Source organism: Carcharodon carcharias, chromosome 17 (genome assembly GCF_017639515.1).
Source record: "Carcharodon carcharias isolate sCarCar2 chromosome 17, sCarCar2.pri, whole genome shotgun sequence".
Taxonomy (NCBI): domain Eukaryota; kingdom Metazoa; phylum Chordata; class Chondrichthyes; order Lamniformes; family Lamnidae; genus Carcharodon; species Carcharodon carcharias.
Genome location: NC_054483.1, coordinates 97,717,024 through 97,742,556, shown reverse-complemented (window position 1 = coordinate 97,742,556; position 25,533 = coordinate 97,717,024). Strand labels below are relative to the sequence as shown.

The 25,533-nt window shown below is 48.0% G+C and overlaps 1 protein-coding gene across 1 annotated transcript in view; it reads right to left on the bottom strand.

Moving 5' to 3' along the window:
* Positions 1 to 13,761: 13,761 nt before the first annotated feature.
* The window catches only part of LOC121289684 (sporozoite surface protein 2-like), a 35,979-nt gene continuing 24,207 nt past the window's right edge, over positions 13,762 to 25,533 (bottom strand). The window contains exon 2 of the mRNA XM_041209308.1: positions 13,762 to 16,370. Coding sequence (XP_041065242.1) covers positions 13,762 to 16,370 — 2,609 coding nt within the window. The remainder of the gene's footprint in view (positions 16,371 to 25,533) is intronic.

Here is a 25,533-nt window from a genome sequence, read left to right as displayed (position 1 = left end):
TTCCCCGCTTGGAACTCCTTTCCTGTTGGAACTTCTTCCATACTCCAGGCTGTCCCCCCAAACAGAACTCCTCCCACCACCCCCCACACTCCCTCTACCCTGGACAGCCCCCCCCCCCAACACCCCCCCCCCACCCCCCCGACTTTAGTCCTTCTCCTTTCCTGACCTCCTCCCTTCACTCCTATTTCTTCCTCCACCCTTACCCCTTCCCCTCTCTGGCTCCTTCATCCCCCCAGGCTCCTTCCTGTCTCTGGACTCCTTCCCCCCTCCAATTCCTTCCCTTACACCTCTCTCCCCAGTTGCTGTCTTCTCCCAAGTTACGGACCCCCCCCCCCCCCAACCGTCTCCCTCCTCCCTTCTAACCTCACCCCCAACACCTTCATTCCCTTCTCCCAACATCACCCTCCTGAAACCTTTGTTCCCCCCTTCCCAACCTCACTCACCCGACACAGTTTCCTCTCCCATTCGAACCTAGACCTTCTTCTCCAACCCCCCAGTACATCTTCCTTCCCTAAACACAGCTGGACCTTCCTCTCCACCCCCTCGACATTCATCCGTTGTGAACAGATACTCAACAGCGACTTTCCACCTTCTGTGAGCTGCTTCGCAGTGGAGCCATGTCCATGAGAATTACTCAGTTTGCGATGGGCATACTTCCAGGGTCCCATTGCTGTTGGGCTCCAGCATCTTCTGCTTCTCAGATGTCCATGATCTGAGCAAGGCCCAAACAGTAAGTCCCTGACTTCTGCATGTCACACTTGTCAAGATGTGTTTTGCACCGGCACATTTTCCCACTGACGTGCTCGGATGATCCAGCGTGAGGGGATGATTCCGGCGGGCTGGCCTTATAATGATATGCAGATGTATTACAATAAGGTTCCTGATGTCTGGCGGCAGGAAATGTGGCTCACCATAAATATGCAGAGCGGAAAATTGCAAGTTGGTTTCACAACGTCATGAAACCGCTTTTAGCCTTCTCATCATATTGTCTTGCTTACACCACAAAATGAGCCTGAAGCCTGTGGACACTGAAAATTCTGCCCTGGATAGAAGGTGCTCAGGAAAGATGGGAAAGGAAGAAAAGAGGGAGGGGTTGATTAAGGAGAACATTGCAGTGCTGGACAAAGAGGATGTCCCGGGAGGGTCAAGGACAGAATCTATTTGGCTAGGGCTAAGGAACAAAAAAGGCACAATTAAATTGCTCGGTGTAGTTTATAGGCCACCAAGTATTGGGAAGGATGTAGAGGAATAGAGGAACCAATATGCAAAGAAATTGCAGAGAAGTGAAAAAATTACAATGGACGACTTTAATAATTTGAATATAAGGTGGGATAAGGGTACTGTAAAGGGCAGAGAGAGGAAAGAGTTCCAAGAGTGTGTTCAAGAGAATTTTCTACAGCAGTAAGTGTCCAGTCCAATGAGAAAGGAGGCATTGCTGGACCTGGTTCTTGGGAATGAGATGGGCTAAGTAGATAGGAGAACATTTAGGGGATAGTGATCATTGTACCATAAGGTTTAGAATGACTATGGAAAAGGACAATGAACAATCCAGAGTAAGAATAATTAACTGGGGAAACCCAACTTCAATGGAATAAGAACAGATCTGGGCCAAATAAATTGGAGTCAAAGGTTGACAGGAAAAATGGTAACTGAACAATGGGCTACCTTCAAAAAGAGATGGCTCGGGCACAGTCAATGCATATTCCCTTGAAAGGGAAGGGTTAGACAAACAAATCTAGAGCTCTGTGAATTATAAAAGAGATAGAAATTAAGATAAAGAAGAAAAAGTGCTTATGACAGATGTCTGGTAGAAAATACAGTTGAGAACTAGGCTGAATATAGAAAGTTCACAGGAGAGTTGAAAAAGCAAATAAGAGAAGCAAAGTGGGAGTATGAAAAGAGTCTGGCAGCTAACATAAAAGGGAATCCCAAAGTGTTCTATAGGCATATAAATAGTAAAAAGAGTAGGGCTGATTAGGGATCAAAAAGGGGATTTACACATGGAGTCAGAGGCAATAGCTGAGGTATTAAAGGAGCTGAGGTATTTTCCATGTGTCTTTACCAAGGAGATGCTACCTAGGCTACGTTGAAAGAGGAGGTAATTCAGACACTAGAAGGGTTTAAAATTGATAAGGAGGAGGTATTGGATAGGCTGCCTGTACTTAAAGTTGATTATGCTCCAGGACCAAATGAGATGCATTCAAGAACACTAAGGGAAATAGAGTAGAAATTGTGGAGGCACTGGCCATAATTTTTCAGACTTCCTTAGACTCAGGGACTAGAGGACTGCAGAATTGCAAACGTTGCACTCTTGTTCAAAAAAAGGATGAAAGGGTGTAAAGATAAGTCCAGCAACTACAGGCCAGTCAGTTTAACTTTGGTGGTAGGGAAACTTCTAGAAACAATGGGAAAAATTTTCCCATCCTGCCCGTGGCAGGTTTTGTAGTGGGTGGGAGCAGAGAATCCAGTGACAGGCAAAAAGTCGGAAATCCTCAGCTTACAATTCTCCTGATGACATGTTTATGACTGGTTGGTTATCCCTCTGATTGGTGGCGTGAACGCCATTTGCATTCATTAACATCTCATGAATGCTCATTAAAACAGCTGCTAACCAGAATTTTGTCATGCCTTCTAATCTTGCGTCACACCAGTGGGAAATTACGTTGGCCTCAAACCCATTTGGAAAGGGCTGATATGCACAAGTCGGACCTCAGTTTACCGGTAACTTCGAGGTGAGTGCAACATACATAGGCCACCTGTCATAGTGCTCTGCAGGTCTTTTTGCAAGGGACACCACACTGCTGGGGCTGTAGGGCTGGTTTGATTCTATTCTTTGCCTACATTGTCCTGAAGAATCTCGCAGTGCTGTGGTACTCATGCAGGCCTCCATTTTCAGAAATGAGCACTTCAACCAGGGTTGGGCAGTGAGGCGAGGGTCGGGTTGATGAAGGTGGGCAATGAAGAAGGAAGGCTGTGAAATGGCAGTGAGGGGGAAGGGTAGGCACGAGGGGGAAACGAGGAGGGAAAGTTGTGAAATGGCAGTGAGGGGGAAGGGTAGGCACGAGGGGGAAACAGGGAGGGAAGACTGTTGAATAGCAGTGACGGGGTAGGGCGAACACAAGGGGTTGCCCTCTAGCCCCTTGTTGCCGCAGGACTGAGCAGGAGTCTGCTTAGAGAGAAAGGAGGAAGACCTCCTTAGGATGAAAGCCACTGAAAGCCAATGGCTTCATTAGCACTGTTAAAGGGCTACTCAGAACTCAGTGCCTTCACATCACATTTGCTACATCTCAAGAGTAACACATAGGAAAGTGGAATTTGGGAATGCAGGCAATAGTGAAGGAGGCACAGCTGTATCATACATGGCATTCCATCAATGAGGGCCTGTCACGTGTTCACCAGATTTGAAACTCCTAATAAGCCAAAGGGCATTCACACATTGACAATGTTATGATTGTTGGAGGTCAATCATCACAGCTCCAGAACATCACTGCAGGAGTTCCTCAGGGTAGTGTCCTCAGCCCAACCATCTTCAGCTGCTTCATCAATGACCTTCCTTCCATCATAAGGTCAGAAGTGGGGATGTTCGCTGATGATTGCACAATATTCAGCACCATTCGCGCCTCCTCAGATACTGAAATGTCCGAATGCAGCAAGACCTGGACAATATCCTGGCTTGTGCTGACACATGGCATGTAATATTCACATCACACAAGTGCCAGCCAATGACCATCTCCAACAAAAGATAATCCAACCATTGCCCCCTGGTGTTCAATGGCATTACCATCATTGAATCCCCCCTCTGTTAACATCCTGGGGGTTACCATTAACCAGAAACTGAACTGGACTAGCCATATAACTACTGTGGCTACAAGAGCAGGCCAGAGGCTAGGAATCATGTGATAAGTAACTCACCTCCTGACTCCCCAAAGCCTGTCCACCATCTACAAGGCACAAGTCAGGAGTGTGATGGAATACTCTCCACTTGCCTGATGAGTGCAGCTCCCACAACACTCAAGAAGCTCAACGCCATCAGGACAAAGCAGCCCACTTGATTGGCACCACATCCACAAACATTCACTCCCTCCACCATCGACACATCTACAAGATGCACTGCAGGAACTCATCAAGGCTCCTTAGACAGCACCTTTCAAACCCACAACCACTACCATCTAGAAGATAAGGGCAGCAGGTAGATGGGAACACCACCGCCTGGAAGTTTCCTTCCAAGTCATTCACCATCCTGACTTGGAAATTTGTCCCTGTTCCTTCACTGTCACTGGGCCAAAATTCTAGAACTCCCTCCCTAACAGCACTTGGGTGTACCTACACCACATGGACTGCAGCGGTTCAAGAAAGCAGCTCATCACCACCTTCTCAAGGGCAATTAGGGACGGGCAATAAATGCTTGCTCAACCAGCGAAGCCCATGTCCTATGAATCAATAAAAAGAAAAGTTGCTGGAGCTGCTCAGGCAAGCTCGGGAACATCAGGAAAGGAGTCTGCTGCACTCCTCAGATTACAAGGCACAATGCCAGCAGTCAGCAGGCTGCCTCCACCTCCGCTGTGGATGTTCGTGGAGCATCAAGGCATAGTGTCAGGATTAGGAATGTTAAGAAGATGTAACTCTTTTGTTACAGAACAAGTAAACTAAATTAATCAATCAAGGGACGAAGTAAAAGGCAGCCCCTAAGAAGATGGAGCTGCACAGCCTGGGCACGGGTGTTAATCACATGTATATAATGTTCGCTATTGTAAATAAACTCCCAAGAATGTCTCCTTGCCTGTGGCTCCTTGTTCTGGTGAGCAGTGTTCATGTCACTCAGATATGAAACCTTTCTGCACAAGATAAAGGCAGGTGTCTCAGTCCAGGGCTTCTGCCTTGTGCTCTGTGCAGCCTTCAACCAAAGCCTCACAGTCCCTGGACACATTACTGATGCCTGCACCTTGGCAGTGCTGGTCATTGCTGCCAGAATGTAATGGGCAGGCGTCACAGAATTCCGTCATTCTCTCTGTGTGCTCTCAGCACCTTTAAGCTGCGACTGGCCCGCATCTCTTCAGCATGTGTGACCAGTGACACTGTGCTCCTGTAGCGGTCAGGTGCTGAAGGCGGACAAAGCATCAGATGCTTCTAAAGTTTCACGGCTGTGTGTCTATGATATGACCCTGATCACAGAGCGCAATCAAGCAGCCCTCAGCCAGACAGGAGTCAGACAATCTCAGGGGCTATGTAAAGATCTATGGAGTGTCCTCAATGCATGTTGTCATCATCCTCCATGAATCTAGCAGCTATGAAGGCCTCCCGAGCACACCTGCCTTGTCTGGCCAGTGCAAGGGTCTCATCGTTATCATTGTCACTTTCGTGGATCTCCTCACCTTCATCCCTGTTGATGTTCTCCTCCTTGGATGTCCTCCTCCAGCTCTTCCATCTCCTCCTCAGCCAGCTCCCCTCCCCATTGCAGCACCAGGTTGTAAAGGGCGCAGCAGGGGACGATGATGTGTGACACCCTCTGTGGACTGTATTGCAGGTCTCCACCAGACCGGTCCAGGCACTGGAACCTCATCTTCAGCATCTTGATAGTCTGCTCCACTAAGTTGCGAGTTGAAGAATAAGCCTTGTTGTACCTTCGCTCTGCTGCAGTCTGAGGCCAACGCACGGGTGTCATCAGCCACGGCCTCTGTGAGTAGCCCTTGTCCCCGAGGAGCCAAACCGGCAGCCTCTCTGGACCCTGGAAGATATCAGGGATCTGTGAGCGACTGAGAATGTAGGATTCATGGGACAGTCCCTGGAAACTGTGCACACACCTACAGGATGCATTTGTGGTGGTCAGCGAATGTAAGCCCATGACTTGGTTGACCGCTTATTGCGATGGAGATCTGAGCACCACGTGAATGCAGTCAATAGCCCTACGTCTGTGGGAAACCCGCGATCTAGGCAAATCCAATTGCTCTTACATCCTGGCTGTCCTGGTCCTGGGTGAAATGCACAAAGTTGTGTGCCCTCGTGAAGGTGGCACCCGTGAACTCATGGATACATTTGTGGGTGGCAGATTGCGAAATCCCACAGAGGTGACCTGTGGAGCCCTGAATGGAGCCACTGGCATACAAATTGAACACCGTGGTCACTTTCATGGCCACTGGCAGTGGATGTCCTTCGTGTCCCTGTGGCGCTAAATCCTGCAGCAACTGGCAGATGTGACCGACCAGTTCCCTAGGCGTGCGCAGTCTTTGGCGACACTGGTTCTTGGTCATCTGCAGGAATGAAAGGCGGTATCTATAGACTCTGGGCCTGACTAGGCGCCAGCCAGTGACAACTTGCTGTGGCTCTTCAGCAATGAGTGCGGGAGTCCCAGCCGCCCCTTCTTCCTGAGGCTGTTGCTCCTCTCTCTGTGCAGCCAGGTGCCTCTGTCACTCTCTTCTCCATCACCTCTGCTCTTGTAAGCCACGAGGCATAGAATTAGTTCACCAGGCTCCATGATCCTGATGTACTCCTCCTGCAGGATGAAAGAGAGATACATGGGTAAGCTTGGGTGTTCTAAGAACTTCTCTTGGTTAAGTCTGAAGGCCCTTTATCATATCCCAGAGAGTGCTGACCACCACTTGGATGGCCAGAGTTTAGTGTGCTGCATGGCAGAAACTGCACCCACCTCCACTGCACTCCACCTGACCGATTGGCAGCAGCTTTGCCCACTGAACTGCATGCTGTGCTCTCAGCTCAGGCGCAGCATTCTCCTAACCTGCACTGCAGGGCTGCAGTGTTAGCTTGAACTATGGGGGAGACTGGTCCAACCCTGAATGATGACATTGCAAGGGGCTGTGCGTGCCTCCACCAGTGACTGCCCAATGGTGAGCTTTAGCAAGGAGATTGTACAATGTGCCCAGTTGTCCAACTGTTTTGTAGTCCACTAAAATGCACATAAATTTGCAGCCTGTGCCCGAGGGGGTGAAGAAGACTGGAGCATTTGGTGGCATTTTCGTGCTTTTGTGTTGCTTGAGTGGGCAGAAAAGCTTCAGAAGCCCAACTCCAAGCATGTCAATGGAGCAGCAGCTGAACGGTTTCAGCTGCGGAAGAATGCTCAGTTTTGATGAGCTTTTCCAAGTGCCTGGCCACTTCCCTTATTGCCCCTCCCTCCACCCACACCCACACCCCCCCCCCCCACCGGGCGCCCCCCCCACATACACACCACCACCCCCCCCCCCCCCCCCCCCCCAATGTGCTTGTGTGCTTCCGTCAGTCTGAGATGCTTTGCCCCGGTCCCCCTTCCCCGACTTCACTCACACTGGAGCCCTTGCCCCGGCACCGCACTGAAAGCCAGATGGGAAAAAGCGACTTCCCTGTGTCCCCGTGAATGTGCAGTACCTCTTCCTTGATCTCCTATGGGTGATGCTCGCGAATGCTGCGTAAGGTTGTTTGCACTCACCTCCGAGTTCCCTCAAAGTTCAAGTTGCCAGGTACATGCCTTTTAAAGGCAGTCGTAAAGGTCACCATTCTGAAGTCACGCCAATGTGGGAGGTAAATTTGACATGGGGGGATTATTCTGTTGAGCAGGGCTTATAATGAAATGCTAAAGTATTGAAATTAGGTTCCCGACGTGTGGCAGCGGGAAACTCAGCTTGCCGTTGACGGGCGGAGCAGATGATCGCAAACTGGTTCCATGACGTGAAATCGATTCTTGGTCTTCTCACCATATTGTCCCTCCCCTGCCCCCCATGATAACCCGTCGCCAACGGAACTAGATGAATCCGTCCAATGTGTCAAATGGCCTCCTTCTGTGGTGTACCCACTCAATGATTCCTTGACTTTTCTATCTGCCTGTGCTGAGCCCTGCTGACTCCTTGGATGTGGCCACAGCTTCGTTCTGTGCCACTCCACCTCTCCCCATCAATAATGCAAAAAGCCAACTGAGAGGCTCATTCCTTCCTTATGAAGAACAACTCCAAATACCTCACCCTATTCCTTCATTGAGCTTCCCAGCTATTGTGCTAATCTTGGCAGCCTCCATCCCGTCCCACTTATCCTGCCATTGACCTTTTAAAACTCTGCCAGGTGATCAATAATCTTGCTCCACTCTGCATCACCCTCCAGAATGTGTGAGCAATGCCTTCTTCACCCAGAACTTTATTGTGAATGATTGCAACCTAATTGCCTTGATATAAAGGTGGCCCATAAGTGCTGACACTCACTCCCTTCCTAAAGGCTGTCATGCTAAATCTTCCACCACCTGTCCCACCCAAAGGGCAACAAATCTCTCTTATTCACACTCCACTATATTCCTCTGGCATTTTTTTTCCTTTTTGCACTTCACCATGTTTCATCATTGAGGAAGTCCTGTGGCACAGTGAGTAACATCCCTGCCTCTGAGCCAGAAGCTCTGGGTTGGAGTCCCACTCCAGAACTTGATGGGCAAAGAATGTGTGTTCATAACGCAGTCCAACAGGTTGATTATCAACCTGCAAATCCTTGCAATATGCCTGTGGCAGCTAGTAAGAGTGGAAGAGTCTCCTGTTTAGCCATGCTTAATGTGGAGTGGAGCTCCTCAAACTCTAGCCTCCGGAGATAGACTGGTGACCTGTTCCAGGATAAACATGCTACGGAAGTGGACTGAAACACATTCTTTGTCCGCCTCAGGTGTCATTAGACATGGGAAACTTTTAAGTCTTATTCCAACCCTTTCACCTCTACCTTAAAGTCCTCATTTTCTGCAACAACTTACATTTATATAGCACCCTTAATGAATTAAAACATCTCAAGATGCTTTATGGTTGCATTAACAAACAAAATTTGACACTGAGCCACATAAGGAAATGTGTAAAATTTCTCTGAGGTATCCTCACTACTTTCTCCCACGCACCCCTGCAACCTTTGCTTCGAATGGCTTATCACCTGTGATGTCAACTTCCAGCTTGACTCACCTTGTCCTTCCTCCTCTGAGTTTATTGTCTTCCTGCCCTCCCCCCATATGAGGTCTCCTACCCCTCTATCCTCCTCTAGCCTTGCCTCCAATATGAGGCTCATGGACTTCTATGTCACTAAGATTGAGAAGATTGAGACCATTTGATCAGCTGCTTTTGCCACTCCCTTCACTCACCACTGGACCAAACATCTTCTCAGGTAACCCTCTGCTCTAGCCCTGAACTTGCATCTTTCTATAGTTTCTTTCCTATTGCTGAGCTCGTCTTATCCTTGAGACCTGCTCCTGCTCCTTCTACCCTATTCCCACTAAACAGTTGACCACCCAGCTTTGCTCCTTGGCTCCTGTGTTAGCTGACATTGCTATTGCTCTCTCTCCTTTCAATCTGCTGTCATAAACCTCTCCTCAGAAACCAACCCTTGACTTCTGTCCTTGCAAACTATCACCCCAATTCCAAATGTCCCATTCATCTCCAATGTTTGAACATGCTGTCAACCCCCCAAAATCTTTGCCCATTTTCCTCAGAACTCCGTGGGCAGAAGTTTATGGCCTTGTCACGGTGGGAGTGGGGCTGTAAAATGTGGCGAACCTTTCAAAAGTCCATTGACTTCAGCAGGACCAGAAAATCCCGCCAGTGGGGTGGGGGGGGCCATAAATTCCTCATGTGTGGTGTTTCTCCAAACCCTGGCACAGAACTGAAATAGCTTTTATTAAAGGAAAGTGACAAATGACATCCTATAAGACTGGGATTATGGTAAACTAACCCTCCTTGTCTTTCTCAGTGAGCAACCTTTGACACGGTTGACCGCATCATCTTCTTCTATCTCTCCTCTGTTGTCTGGCTGGGTGAGACTGCTTTTACCTGATTCCAAACTTATCTATCTGATTGCTGTCTGTGTCACCTGAAATTAATTCTCTTCTTGCTTCTGCACCTATCCTCTGTAGTCGTTCAAGAATTCGTTCTTGGCTGCCTACTATTTTTCATCCACGTGCTGCAATTTTGAAACATACAACCTCAATTTTCACACCTGTACTGATGACATGCAGTTCTATCTCATCAATACCTTTAACGCATCTCAACTTTCATCCTTCATAAACTTATGCTGCCCATTTCCTAACACATACCAGGTCTTGTTCACCCATTACCCTTCTGCTCACTGACCTACATTGTCTGCTTTACTGAAATAAAAACAGAAAGTGCTGGGAAAAAATCAGTAGGTCTGGCAACATTTGTGGAGAGAGACACAGAGCTCACGTTTCGACTCCATATAACTTCTTTAGAGCTGAAGAGAGGTAGAAATGTGATGGATTTTATACTGTTGAAGGGAGGTGTTGGAGTAGGTGGAGCAGAATAAAAAGTCAGGGATAGGTGGGAGCTCAGGAGAGATTAATTAACAAAGATATCATGGACACAAAAAGGGACTGGTAATGATAGATTTAAAGACTAAAACAATTATTAATAGTAGCATAAAGGTCAACCCCCTTCTGATCACAAGATAGAAGAAGGTGCTAATAGCAGGACAAGGGTCAGCATTTTCTGAAAGTAAAACATGACAACATGATACAGACTGACACTTGGGCAGGGAACACGGAGGGAAGATAGATGGGAAAATCAAAATCAAAAGGGTGGACAGAGCTCAAGGTCTGAAGTTGTTGAACTCAATGTTAAGTCTGGAAGGCTGTAATATGCCTAATCGGAAGATGAGTTGCTGTTCCTCCAATTTGCATTGGGCTTCACTGGATCATTTCAGCAGGCCATGGACAGAAGCATGAGAGCAGGATGGTGAATTAAAATGGCAAGTGACAGGAAGGTCTGGGCCATGCTTATGGACAGACCAAAGGTGTTCACCCAGCCTGTGTTTAGTCTCCCCAGTGTAGGGCAGACTGCATTGGAAGCAGCAAATGCAGTAGACCAAATTGAAGGAGGTACAAGTGAAGCACTGCTTCACCTGAAAAGAGTGTTTGGGCCTTTGGACGGTGAGGGGGGAGGAGGTAAAGGGGTAGGTGCTGCACCTTCTGTGATTGCATCGGAAGGTGCCGTGGAAAGAGGATGAGGTGTTGGGGATGATGAAGGAGTGGACCAGGGCATCCTGGAGGGAACAGCCCATACGGAATGCTGACAGTGGGTTGAGGGGAAGATGTGTTTGGTGGTGGCATCATGCTGGAGTTGGCGGAAATGGTGGAGATTGATCCTTTGTATACAGGGGCTGGTGGGGTGAAAAGTGAGGACAAGGGGAACCATCTTGTGGCTCAGGGAGGGTGGGGAAGGGTGAGGGCAGAGGTGCATGAAATGGGTTGTACATGGCTGAGAATTCTGTCAACCACATTGGGGGGCAAAACGTTGGCTCAGGAAAAAGGAAGGCATGTCAGAAGCGCCATTGTGGAAGGTAGCATCATTGGAACAAGTGCAACAGAGATGGGAGAATGGGATGGAGTCCTTACAGGAAGCAGGATGTGAAGAGGTGTAGTTGAGGTAGCTTTGGGAGTTGGTAGGCTTGTAATGAATATTGGTAGACAGTCTCTCACCAGAAATGAAGACAGAGAAATCAAGGAAGGGAAAAGAAGTGTCAGGGACAGACCGTGTGAAGGTTGTCTGCTTTTCTCCCTTCGTTCATGTGAGGCATGTGATAAATTCCCATAAGTGCAATGGTGAAAGCTCTCTATCTGACCTTGGCTCTAGCACATTCCCCTGAGGAAATGATGGAAGTACATGGTCTGATTGTAGCAGTTGCCAGTGATGGTGTGGCAGAGGCTCCAACTTTCTTTCCATCATGTGGCTGACCAGGAATCTCTCCCACTCTTACAGCTTGCCATTGGCGTGTGCTGGAAGGATTTGCAGGTTGGTAATCAACCTAAGATAAAAGCAAAATACCGCGGATGCTGGAAATCTGAAACAGAAACAGAAAATGCTGGAAAAACTCAGCAGGTCTAATAGCTTCTGTGGAGAGAAAAACAGAGTTAACGTTTCGAGGCCATGATAATGACACAGGATTGGACATGCCTAGCTCTCTTGCCTCACTTTCTGTTCTGCATAAGAAGGGTGGCCATTTTCAAGGACTCCTATAGAGGCTGCCTATAACCCTCTTCCATTCAGAACATACCGTCAAGAAGCAGGAGTAGGCTATTTGGCCCCTTGAGCTTGCTCCACCATTTAATAAGACCATGGCTGATCTGACAGTTACCTCAAATCTGCATCCCACCTACCACCGATAACCTATCAACCCCTTGCTTACCAAGAATCTATCCACCTCTGCCTTAAAAATATTCAAAGATTCTGCTTCCACCACCTTTTCAGGAAGAAAGTTCTAAACACTCATGACCCTCTGAGTGAAAAAATTTCTCCTAATCTCCCTTTTAAATGAGTGACCCCTTATTTTTAAACATCGACCTTTAATTCTAGATTCTCCCACAAGAGGAAATACCCTCACCACATCCACCCTCTCAAGACTCCTCAGGATCTTATATGTTTCAATCAAGTCGCCTGTTGCTCTTCTAAACACCAGCATCTGATGGGGGTGGACAGCAAGTCCAGACTCATTGCGCATGTAACTGACATATTTTCTTTTACAGCTTCTCAACAGCTCTTTAGAGCTGAAAGCATGCAGTTGCTGTTTTCCAACAACCAGTCCTGTATTCCACTGAGTTTAATAGGTTGTGGGTGATCTAACCAGGGTGTTTAAAATGTTAAAGGAATTCAATTAAGACAGAGGAAAGGTTTTCCCTGGCGGGAGAGTCCAGAACAAGGGAGCACAGCCTTAAAATTAAAGCCAGGCTGTTCCAAAGCAAAATCGGGAAGCCTTTTATCACATTAAGTGTGGTCTGAAATTGTTTCCCCAAAAGTCTGTGGATGCTGGGGATCATTCGGAGCTTTGAAAACTAGGATCAGTAATTTTTTGTGTGCGATAATGGTATCAAGGGAAATAGAGCAAAGGTGGGTAAATGGAGCTGAGATGCAGAGCAGCTGTGATCTGATTGAATGGCAGAACAGGTTTGAGGGGCTGAATGACCTCAATCTGTTCTGATGTTCCCTCCTGACAAACCTGACACTAATGTCAAGTTCTGTGTAATAACTCAGTTTATTGCATGAAGCCTCTCATTATGAAGGTCTCAATTATAAGATTGCTGTTCCTGGGATTTTTTATTCAAGTGCATTTTATTCCTTGTTATGGCACAGTAACTATAACTATCTTTCCCCATGACTTATCCAAAGGTTGTACGTTGCACTGTGTGGAATTTAATGCAGCAATTCACTTTCCCTCAAAATTCTATTCTGAGCAGTTCAGTTTTTGAAGTAGCTTTATTTTGAGTGATGTGTTGGAGGCAGGTCATTGCCTCATTTATATTGCAGTTTCTCAGAGGATATTCTCTCCTGACCAATCTGTAATGTGCTTAGGGCCACAGCGTCTGTCTTTTGGTGAGTGCTTGCAGGCTCGAAGCAATGCTTGCTTGGTGTTCACTCAAAACTGCAAAAGTCTCAGCCATTTTATTAGCAGACTCTGCCAGACTGGTCAGTATTGGAGTGACCTGCTCAACACAAATCTTTACCAGCTCCCTTTCACCTTTACGGATAGTTTGAAATTGCTCAACAGTTTCTCTCTCCTCTTTCTCCCCTTTCCAATGACAGAGATCTCTCCGAACTCCCTGTGGGGACCTTCCCTCTGCTGGAGGTTCTGTGATGTTGAACAGGGTTACTGATGCTAACTCCTCTGATTTGCTGGTCATGTGTTGGGCCTTTGCAGAGTATTCCTCCAATTTCTTCACAGATTCTGATGGTAGAATGTTACTTAGTATTGGTGAATACAACAGATCCACCGGGGTGACTTTCAGTGTTGGTTGATTAGTTTGCAATGATTCTAGGGATAATCCAAGCTCTCTGCTTGGAGGCTCTGATGGGATGGTTTGGAATGATTTCTGTTCTCTGGGGGACTCGGCTGGGATGGATTGGAGTGATTCATGTTCTCTTTGGGGCTCTGATGGGATGGTTTGGAGTGATTCCTGTTCTCTTTGGGGCTCTGATGGGATGGTTTGGAGTGATTCCTGTTCTCTTTGGGGCTCTGATGGGATGGTTTGGAGTGATTCCTGTTCTCTTTGGGGCTCTGATGGGATGGTTTGGAGTGATTCCTGTTCTCTTTGGGGCTCTGATGGGATGGTTTGGAGTGATTCCTGTTCTCTTTGGGGCTCTGATGGGATGGTTTGGAGTGATTCATGTTCTCTTTGGGGCTCTGATGGGATGGTTTGGAGTGATTCCTGTTCTCTTTGGGGCTCTGATGGGATGGTTTGGAGTGATTCATGTTCTCTTTGGGGCTCTGATGGGATGGTTTGGAGTGATTCCTGTTCTCTTTGGGGCTCTGATGGGATGGTTTGGAGTGATTCCTGTTCTCTTTGGGGCTCTGATGGGATGGTTTGGAGTGATTCATGTTCTCTTTGGGGCTCTGATGGGATGGTTTGGAGTAATTCCTGTTCTCTGGGGAGCTCGGATGGGATGGTTTGGAGTGATTCCTGTTCTTTGGGGAGCTCGGATGGGATGGTTTGGAGTAATTCCTGTTCTCTGGGGAGCTCGGATGGGATGGTTTGGAGTAATTCCTGTTCTCTGGGGAGCTCGGATGGGATGGTTTGGAATGATTCCTGTTCTCTGGGGAGCTCGGATGGGATGGTTTGGAGTGATTCCTGTTCTCTTTGGGGCTCTGATGGGATAGTTTGGAGTGATTCCTGTTCTTTGGGGAGCTCGGATGGGATGGTTTGGAGTAATTCCTGTTCTCTGGGGAGCTCGGATGGGATGGTTTGGAGTGATTCCTGTTCTCTTTGGGGCTCTGATGGGATGGTTTGGAGTAATTCCTGTTCTCTGGGGAGCTCGGATGGGATGGTTTGGAGTGATTCATGTTCTCTTTGGGGCTCTGATGGGATGGTTTGGAGTGATTCATGTTCTCTTTGGGGCTCTGCTGGGATGGTTTGGAGTAATTCCTGTTCTCTGGAGGGCTCGGATGGGATGGTTTGGAGTGATTCCTGTTCTCTTTGGGGCTTTGATGGGATGGTTTGGAGTGATTCCTGTTCTCTGGGGAGCTCGGATGGGATGGTTTGGAGTAATTCCTGTTCTCTGGGGGGCTCGGATGGGATGGTTTGGAATGATTCCTGTTCTCTGGGGAGCTCGGATGGGATGGTTTGGAATGATTCCTGTTCTCTGGGGGGCTCTGATGGGATGGTTTGGAGTAATTCCTGTTCTCTGGGGGGCTCGGATGGGATGGTTTGGAATGATTCCTGTTCTCTGGGGAGCTCGGATGGGATGGTTTGGAATGATTCCTGTTCTCTGGGGGGCTCGGATGGGATGGTTTGGAGTGATTCCTGTTCTCTTTGGGGCTCTGATGGGATGGTTTGGAGTGATTCCTGTTCTCTTTGGGGCTCTGATGGGATGGTTTGGAGTAATTCCTGTTCTCTGGGGGGCTCGGATGGGATGGTTTGGAATGATTCCTGTTCTCTGGGGGGCTCGGATGGGATGGTTTGGAATGATTCCTGTTCTCTGGAGGGCTCGGATGGGATGGTTTGGAATGATTCCTGTTCTCTGGGGGGCTCGGATGGGATGGTTTGGAGTGATTCCTGTTCTCTGGGGGGCTCGGATGGGGTGGTTTGGAGTGATTCCTGTTCTCTGGGGAGCTCGAATGGGATGGTTTGGAATGATTCCTGTTCTCTGGAGGGCTCGGATGGGATGGTTTGGAATGATTCCTGTTCTCTGGGGGGCTCGGATGGGATGGTTTGGAGTGATTCCTGTTCTCTGGGGGGCTCGGATGGGGTGGTTTGGAATGATTCCTGTTCTCTGGGGGGCTCGGATGGGATGGTTTGGAGTGATTCCTGTTCTCTGGAGGGCTCAGATGGGATGGTTTGGAGTGATTCCTGTTCTCTGGAGGGCTCAGATGGGATGGTTTGGAATGATTCCTGTTCTTTGGGGGGCTCGGATGGGATGGTTTGGAGTGATTCCTGTTCTCTGGGGGGCTCGGATGGGATGGTTTGGAGTGATTCCTGTTCTCTGGGGAGCTCGAATGGGATGGTTTGGAATGATTCCTGTTCTCTGGAGGGCTCAGATGGGATGGTTTGGAATGATTCCTGTTCTTTGGGGGGCTCTGATGGCATGGTTTGGAGTGATTCCTGTTTTCTGGGGGGCTTGGATGTGGTGGTTTGGAATGATTCCTCTTCTCTGGAGGGCTCGGATGGGGTGGTTTGGAATGATTCCTGTTCTCTTTGGGGCTTTGATGGGATGGTTTGGAGTGATTCCTGTTCTCTGGGGGGCTCGGATGGGATGGTTTGGAATGATTCCTGTTCTCTGGGGGGCTCGGATGGGATAGTTTGGAATGATTCCTGTTCTCTGGGGGGCTCGGATGGGATAGTTTGGAGTGATTCCTGTTCTCTGGGGGGCTCGGATGGGATGGTTTGGAGTGATTCCTTTTCTCTGCTGCTGAAATCTGCTGGTAGCCTAAAGTCAAGCACCATAGGGGATAATATTGCTGATCTACTATTGTGATTTCCTGGTGAATCTTTTTGGAATTTATGTTGGGATAATTTCACTTTTATGTTCGTTGGTTGTGAAAATACAATAGTTGGTAAGTTTGGTGGAGATAATCCATGCTCAGTATTGGGGGTGAGTGGTGGTGGGACAGTACAGAACAATGTTGGTATTGATTCATCCTCTGTAATGGTTTGTTGTGGTGGTAAAATAGTATAAAATGAGGCTGGAAATATGCTTTTCCCTTCATTGTTGGGTTGTGGCGGATGAACGATTTGAGAGAGAAATTCCTCTGTTGTGTTGGTGAGTTGCAGAGTTGGCAATGTGTGAAAGGATGCTGAAAATTCTTGCTCTACCCTGATTGACTGTGGTAGTTGACCAGATGATTCCTCCTTTCTGCTGGTAGACTCTGATAGTGAGATTGTTTGAATGAATGTTTGCAGTGATTCCTGGTCTCCATTGTCAGACTGTTGGTGTGGTGTGGGTGGTCGTGTAGACCCTGATCCAATGCTAAGGGATGAGGACTCTGCTGATAGGCCCTTTCTTCTTGTTGTCTGTGGTGGTGGTGGTGGGATGCTGGGGAATACAATTGGTAACAACTCCTTGTTTCTGCTAGTAGGAGGTGGTGGGATTTTTTGGAAGGTTGTTTGCACTCCTTCTTCTCTTTTGGGATCTGATGGCTTCATCCAAGGGAAGGTTGCGTTGGTTGATTCTTCAACTCTGTTGGTCATGTCTGAGAGTGAAAGAACTTCTTCTCTGCTGTCACTGAATATAAGTTCCCCTGAGGAAATGGCTTCAGTGAACTGGATTGACATGTCATCACCTTCCTCTGAAATAGAAGTTAAATAACTTTTAAGAATGGGAGATTTGTTAAAAATAACAGTTGATGAAGGCTGAGTGAAGTGGGAGCAGGTACAAGTAGCACAAGTTTATGGATGATACCTAACTGGGAGAGTCACAAACTACTGGGAACATACTTATCAAATAGGTCTCAAGGATTTGAGAACTGGATTGACAAGTGGCAGAGGTAATTTAATGCAGATGAAAATACAGTTGTGAGATTAAGAAAGGATAGAAAATAAATAGCATTATTGTATAGAACATGCTCATGAGAGGGATATTGTGGTACTGGTGGTTAAACGCCAAAATCATTAGCACAGTGTATGGTGGCAGCCGAGACCAAATAGAATCTTGGGATATAGAGTTAGAGGTACAGAGCATGATCCATTTTCCATATCAGCATTTCTGACATATCTTCCTTTTCCCCAAGTCGAGAATCCCTCTCCATTATGCTTAACAAGACTGTTGACCATGTCCATCCCATTCCCCACATTTCTGCTCTCTCCTTTCCCTCCTCTCAGACTCATGATTGGGTTCCTCTTGTCCTCATCTTCCACCCTACCAGCCTCTACACTCAACAGAGCATCCACCACCTTCTCTGTCACCTCCAGTGTGATGTCACCACCAAATACATTTTCCCCACCCCTCCCTTCCCCTTTCAAGATTTGAAAAAGGATAATTCCCTCCATGGCAGCCTGGCTCACTCCTCACTCACCCTCAACACTCCTTCCACATCACTCTTCTTCACAGCCAGCTCTGAAGAAGAGTCATACGGACTCGAAACGTTAATTCTGTCTTTCTCTCCATAGATGCTGTCAGACCTGCTGAGTTTTTCTCGCACTTTTTGTTTTTGTTTCAGATTTCCAGCATCCGCAATATTTTGCCTTCACCCCTTCCACATCCTCCAGTATCTCCCTGTGCATGGATAGGAAATGCAACATCTGCTCTTTCACTTCATCCCTTCCTATTATCCAGGGCCCCAAATACTGCCTCCAGGTGAAACAGTGATTTACTTGCCCTTCTTTCAGTTTAGTATACTGTAGTCACTGGTAACGATGCAGTTTCCTCTACATTGGTAGACTGAACACAGATTGGGCGACCATTTAGTGGGATATCCCTATTCAGACCCCAATTGATCCCATGGCTCTGATCACCTGTCATTTTAAATCTCTCCCCATTCCCATTCTGACTTCTTTGCCCTCGGTCTCTTACACTATTCAATGGAGTTCAATGTAAGTTTGAGGAACAGTACCTCATTTGTTAATTAGGCATTTTAACAACCTTCCAGAATCAAGACCGAGGTCAACAATTTCAGATCATTGATTGTTAGGTGTCTGCAGTAGCAATTTATCACACCTCTAAACCCATCTTTTGCTCTTGACTCATTCCAACCCCATTTTGCCTTGCACCATCATCCTTTTGTCATTTAAAGTCACCTGTCTTTCAATTTATTACAGAATCTATCATTAGTTTAATTCTCCCCTCCCGCTGCCTCTGTATTTACTTAAAACCTGTCACATTTTTAACTTTTTCCCATTCTGACGATGAGTCATCAAACTGGAACATTAAGTCCATTTCTCTCTACACAGGTGCCACTTGAATTTTCTGTTATCATGGGTGGAATCATCCCAGATTTGCACTAAATGAGATAGTTGGCGGGAAAAACAACATTTTACCCACTGGCCTGAATGGCGGCTTCTCACAGCGTGTAATCCCTATCCTGCCACATTATTCATACATTCCCGGGAAACAGGCCGTTTCGATGGCGGGCGGGCTCTCATTCACCTGCCATCCTATAACCTCACTGCTTCATCACACTGGGCACCATATTTAAAGTGCAGCCTTGCGCACACTCTCAGTGCTCCCAGCCCAGAGTACTGCATGGAAGACATGGCCCTGAAAGGCAAAAAGATTGCAGCCCCCTGGTTCAATGACGCATTCCTTGAGTGCCTTTTAGATGCAGTGGAGGCTCACCATGATGTCCTCTACCCCTGTTCTGGACGCAAGATGCGCAGCAACATCATTAATCTGGCTTGGGAGGCGGTGGCAGCGGTGGTCAGTGCCAATGCCCGGCAAAAGAGGACAACACCCAGTGCTGCAAAAGGATGAATGATCTCCTTTGTTCTGCCAGGGTAAGTCACTCTTCTCAAGGCTCTCAGCTCACACACTCACAAACTGATCACAAATCCACAGGGCCCTCACTCACTGCCAGTTCAAGGGACATCACCATTGATTCTTTCACACATACAGCATCACTGTCCTCATCCCGTCCATGGGACCACTCACCACCTATACAGGCCAGGCATACTTATCATCTGAAACAAAAACAAAAATACCTGGAAAAACTCAGCAGGTCTGGCAGCATCTGCGGAGAGGAGCACAGTTAATGTTTCGAGTCCACATGACTCTTCAACAGAACTAAGGAAAAATACTTTCCCCATCTCTATTCATGCAGGACAAGCTGGCACACAACAAGACGGAGAGATCGCAGACTGGTGGAGCAATGTCTGTAATCAAGGTCCTCATGGACTTTGAAGAGAAAATCAGACTGCTGGCAGGCGAAGATTGTCACCTCCAGAGGCCATTCCAGTGCTGTCGGTGAAGTCGGCGGAGCTCTACTAAATGAAGATCCAGCAGTGCAACATCCATCAGACAACCATGCCGTGAGTGATGTGTCCTCTGTCACTAATTATCTCCCCTTGCTTTCACAGGCACATCTGCCAAACAGTTAACAGAGTCCATGACCCAGAGCCTCCATTCAAACCCCAAAGAAACCTCTGAATAGGAATCTGAAGGCACCCTCCTTGAAGTCCCATCACAGCGCTCACCCACACCCTCCACCAGCGCAGAGACACACACCTCAGTGGGACATAGCTTTAGAGTAGCCTCGGGATCAAAATCTGATGAGCACAACACACTTTCTGATCCACAGCAGGCGGAGGCAGGGACTCCCTAAGTTCCCAGGATTCGGAGGACTGCTGGAGGCCAGAATGTCGCTGAGTCCGCAAAAGTAAGCAAGGGAACATCAGGAAGGGATGTTCACTGCACTCCTCAGATTGCTAGGCACGATGGAGGAGTCTGGCTGTCTTCAGGCTGAGGTGATAGCTCCGGCATTTCAACGCACCGAAGTCAACACTGCCAGGATGGCGGCTGCCATGGAGACCTTGGTCCAGGACGTCACTCCTGCGCGGGCTTAACTCCATCGCTAATGCCGTAGTTGGCTTCCAACAGTGTGTACGCGAGAGGGGTGCGGGGCAGCTCGATCTCACTCCAGCTACCCCTTCCTCTCAGAGTCAGCCTGGGGCCCTTGGACACCCAAAGGAGGAGAATCAGCAGGGTCGTCCACCTAGGTGACTCTGGGAGTGTCTAGCCCAACTGAATCCCCCCTTCCTGTGACCTCCGCAGCTCCAGATTTTCAGGCCGAGGAGGGTTCCACTGCCACACACCAGTACCCTGAAACCAGGCCAGGGCCCTCCAAGTCTCGGCCCTCCAGAGGACACCCGCCAAGGTCATCACAGACAGGGTTTAGCAGTCATCAGACTGCCCCCACCTCTGCTGCTGTTGTCCGGGAAGCACCAAGACATAGCTGCAGGGTTAGGATGATTAAGAAGATGTAACTCTTTTGAGTACAAACACATTTCCATCTGCTCCTATTCAGATGAAGTTACATTGTTTCATAGTTTGCCATTGTGAGATTTGAACTCTTGATAATCTTTTAAATGAAAACAATTAAACCAAATCAACAAAATTGGGATAAATCAGGCACAGCCCCTAATTCAGGTCAGTTGTAAAACCAAGGACAAAATTTAAAGGAACCTTACAAACTTTAAATCAAAATGTGATTAAAGGGGTCAACAAAACAACCCAGTCCCCGCGGTGCCCACCGAGCACGGAAGGCCTCGAGCGTGTCAGCAGACACCGCGTGCTCCCTCTCCAGGGACATCTGGCAGCGAACGTAGCCGCGGAAGAGGGACAAACAATCGGGCGGGACTCCCCCGTCGATCGCCCGCTGCCTGGACCTGTTAATAGCCAACTTGGCCAGGCCCAGGAGCAGGTTCACGAGGAGGTCCTCCTCCTTCCCGACCCCCTTCCGCACCGGGTGCCCATAGATCAGGAGCGTGGGGCTGAAGTGCAAACAAAACATCAGTAAAAGGTTTTTCAAATAACTAAAAAGGGAGTGCAGCCTACAACACCCTATGTATACATGGTCCACGGACTCCACAAGACCGCAAAAAGGGCACGTGTCCTGAGAGTCCGTGAACCTATGCATCCTCTTATTATAGGGGACTGCTGCATGCAACACCCTCCAACCCAGGTCCCCGATAGAAAGGGGGAGGACAACTCCGTAAAGGGCCTCCCATCGGGGGCCTCCGCCGCCGGACGGCAACAAGGCACGCCAAGGCGTGTCCGGGCGGCGGACAAGGGCGAGAAAATGGAAGGTGTGCAGCAGCAGTCCGTACAAAAAGCCCCTCTTTGCCGTGCCAAAAGGCACGGAGGGCATGTCCCCGAGGCAGCTCATATTGCGGGGAACCAGCACCCGAGGGAGGGTTTGGGGCCTATATGGAATTCTGTCTGAACTGGGGAATGTTCAGACGGAAGACCACCGCGCACCTGGGCCACCTCTTACAAACCCAGTACCATAACCACTTGGCTATTTAGGCACAGCCCCAGTAACTCTTTTGAGTACAAACCCATTTCCATCTGTTTCAGATGAAGTTACATTGCTTCATAGTTTGCCATTGTGAGATTTGAACTCTTGATTTTGGGGTTACAAACCCAGTACCATAACCACTTGGTGATTTCAGCCAAGCCATTAAGAAGATGTAACTCTTTCGAGTTAAGATGTAACTCTTTCGAGTACAAACACGTTTCCATCTGTTTCAGATGAAGTTACATTGTTTGCCATGTGAGATTTGAACTCTTGATAATCTTTTAAAATGAAAACAATTAAACTAAATCAACAAAATTGGGATATTGAACTCTTGATCTTGGGGTTACAAGCCCAGTACCATAACCACTTGGCTATTTAGGCCAAGCCCCAGTAACTCTTTTGAGTACAAACCCATTTCCATCTGTTTCAGATGAAGTTATATTGTTTCATAGTTTGCCATTGTGAGATTTGAACTCTTGATCTTGGGGTTACAAACCCAGTACCATAACCACTTGGCTATTTCAGCCAAGCCATTAAGAAGATGTAACTCTTTCGAGTACAAACACGTTTCCATCTGTTTCAGATGAAGTTACATTATTTGCCATGGTGAGATTTGAACTCTTGATTTTGGGGTTACAAGCCCAGTACCATAACCACTTGGCTATTTAGGCCAAGCCATTAAGAAGATGTAACTCTTTTGAGTTAAAACCAATAAAACCAAATTAACAAAATTGGGATAAATCAGGCACAACCCCTAATTCAGGTCAGCTGTAAAACCAAGAACAAAGTTTAAAGGAAACTTACAAACTTTAAATCAAAATGTGATTAAAGGGGTCAACAAAACACCCCAGTCCCCGCCAGGCCTCGAGAGTGCCAGCAGACACTGCGTGCTCCCTCTCCAGGGACATCTGGCTGCGAACGTAGCCATGGAAGAGGGATAAACAATCAGGCGGGACTCCCCCATCGATCGCCCACTGCCTGGACCTGTTAATGGCCAACTTGGCCAGGCCCAGGTCCTCCTCCTTCCCCACATTAAGAAGGTGTAACTCTTTCAAGTACAAACACGTTTCCATCTGTTTCAGATGAAGTTACATTATTTCATAGTTTGCCATTGTGAGATTTGAACTCTTGATCTTGGGGTTACAAACCCAGTACCATAACCACTTGGTTATTTCAGCCAAGCCATTAAGAAGATGTAACTCTTTCGAGTTAAGATGTAACTCTTTCGAGTACAAACACGTTTCCATCTGTTTCAGATGAAGTTACATTGTTTGCCATGTGAGATTTGAACTCTTGATCATCTTTTAAAATGAAAACAATTAAACTAAATCAACAAAATTGGGATATTGAACTCTTGATACTCTTTTGAGTAAACCTGTTTCCATCTGTTTCAGATGAAGTTACATTGTTTCATAGTTTGCCATTGTGAGATTTGAACTCTTGATCTTAGGGTTACAAACCCAGTACCATAACCACTTAGCTATTTAGGCCAAGCTTAAAGGACAAATGTAACTCTTTCGAGTACAAACCTGTTTCCATCTGTTCAGATGAAGTTATATTGTTTCATAGTTTGCCATTGTGAGATTTGAACTCTTGATTTGGGGTTACAAGCCCAGTACCATAACCACTTGGCTATTTAGGCCAAGCCCCAGTAACTCTTTTGAGTACAAAAACATTTCCATCTATTTCAGATGAAGTTACATTGTTTCATAGTTTGCCATTGTGAGATTTGAACTCTTGATCTTGGGGTTACAAACCCAGTACCATAACCACTTGGCTATTTCAGCCAAGCCATTAAAAAGATGTAACTCTCTCGAGTACAAACACGTTTCCATCTGTTTCAGATGAAGTTACATTATTTGCCATCGTACGATTTGAACTCTTGATTTTGGGGTTACAAGCCCAGTACCATAACCACTTGGCTATTTAGGCCAAGCCATTAAGAAGATGTAACTCTTTTGAGTTAAAACCAATAAAACCAAATTAACAAAATTGGGATAAATCAGGCACAACCCCTAATTCAGGTCAGCTGTAAAACCAAGAACAAGGTTTAAAGGAAACTTACAAACTTTAAATCAAAATGTGATTAAAGGGGTCAACAAAACACCCCAGTCCCCGCCAGGCCTCGAGAGTGCCAGCAGACACTGCGTGCTCCCTCTCCAGGGACATCTGGCTGCGAACGTAGGATGGAAGAGGGATAAACAATCGGGCGGGACTCCCCCATCGATCGCCCGCTGCCTGGACCTGTTAATGGCCAACTTGGCCAGGCCCAGGTCCTCCTCCTTCCCCACATTAAGAAGGTGTAACTCTTTCGAGTACAAACACGTTTCCATCTGTTTCAGATGAAGTTACATTGTTTCATAGTTTGCCATTGTGAGATTTGAACTCTTGATAATCTTTTAAATGAAAACCAAATCAACAAAATTGGGATAAATCAGGCACAGCCCCTAATTCAGGTCAGCTGTAAAACCAAGAACAAAGTTTAAAGGAAACTTACAAACTTTAAATCAAAATGTGATTAAAGGGGTCAACAAAACAACCCAGTCCCCGCGGTGCCCACCGAGAACGGAAGGCCTCGAGAGTGCCAGCAGACACCGCGTGCTCCTTCTCCAGGGACATCCGGCAGCGAACGTAGCCACGGAAGAGGGACAAACAATCGGGCGGGACTCCCCCGTCGATCGCCCGCTGCCTGGACCTGTTAATGGCCAACTTGGCCAGGCCCAGGAGCAGGTTCACGAGGAGGTCCTCCTCCTTCCCGACCCCCTTCCGCACCGGGTGCCCATAGATCAGGAGCGTGGGGCTGAAGTGCAAACAAAACATCAATAAAAGGTTTTTCAAATAACTAAAAAGGGAGTGCAGCCTACAACACCCTATGTATACATGGTCCACGGACTCCACAAGACCGCAAAAAGGGCATGTGTCCTGAGAGTCCGTGAACCTATGCATCCTCTTATTATAAGGGACTGCTGCATGCAACACCCTCCAACCCAGGTCCCCGATAGAAAGGGGGAGGACACCTCCGTAGAGGGCCTCCCATCGGGGGCCTCCGCCGCCGGACGGCAACAAGGCACGCCAGGGTGTGTCTGGTCGACGGACAAGGGCGAGAAAATGGAAGGTGTGCAGCAGCAGTCCGTACAAAAAGCCCCTCTTTGCCGTGCCAAAAGGCACAGAGGGCATGTCCCCGAGGCGGCTCATACTGCGGGGCACCAGCACCCGAGGGAGGGTTCGGGGCTTGGGGCCAATGTGGAATTCCGTCCGAACAGGGGAACGCTCAGACGGAAGACCACCGCGCACCCGGGCCGCCTCAAGACCCAAAATAACGTCGGGTCCGAGCACGACCGTTGTCAGGTCTTGGATGGCATCGGCTGCGACCTGGACACTCACAGACGCGCGTCGCGCCAACTCCTGCGGGAGCATCCAGCCCAGTCCCCCGCCACCCAGCACGTCCCCGATCCTGGTCACCCCTGCGGCCACAGCCCTCCTCTCCGCCAACCACTGAAAAGGACGGAGGGGCGGATTCCTGAGCAGCGGCTCTCTGACGATAGCCGCTACTCCTGACGGGGGAGAGCTGCGTTGCGAGGCGACCACTTTCCAGACTTTGATCAGGTCCTGGTAAAAGATGGGCAACGCCTGCAAGGAGCC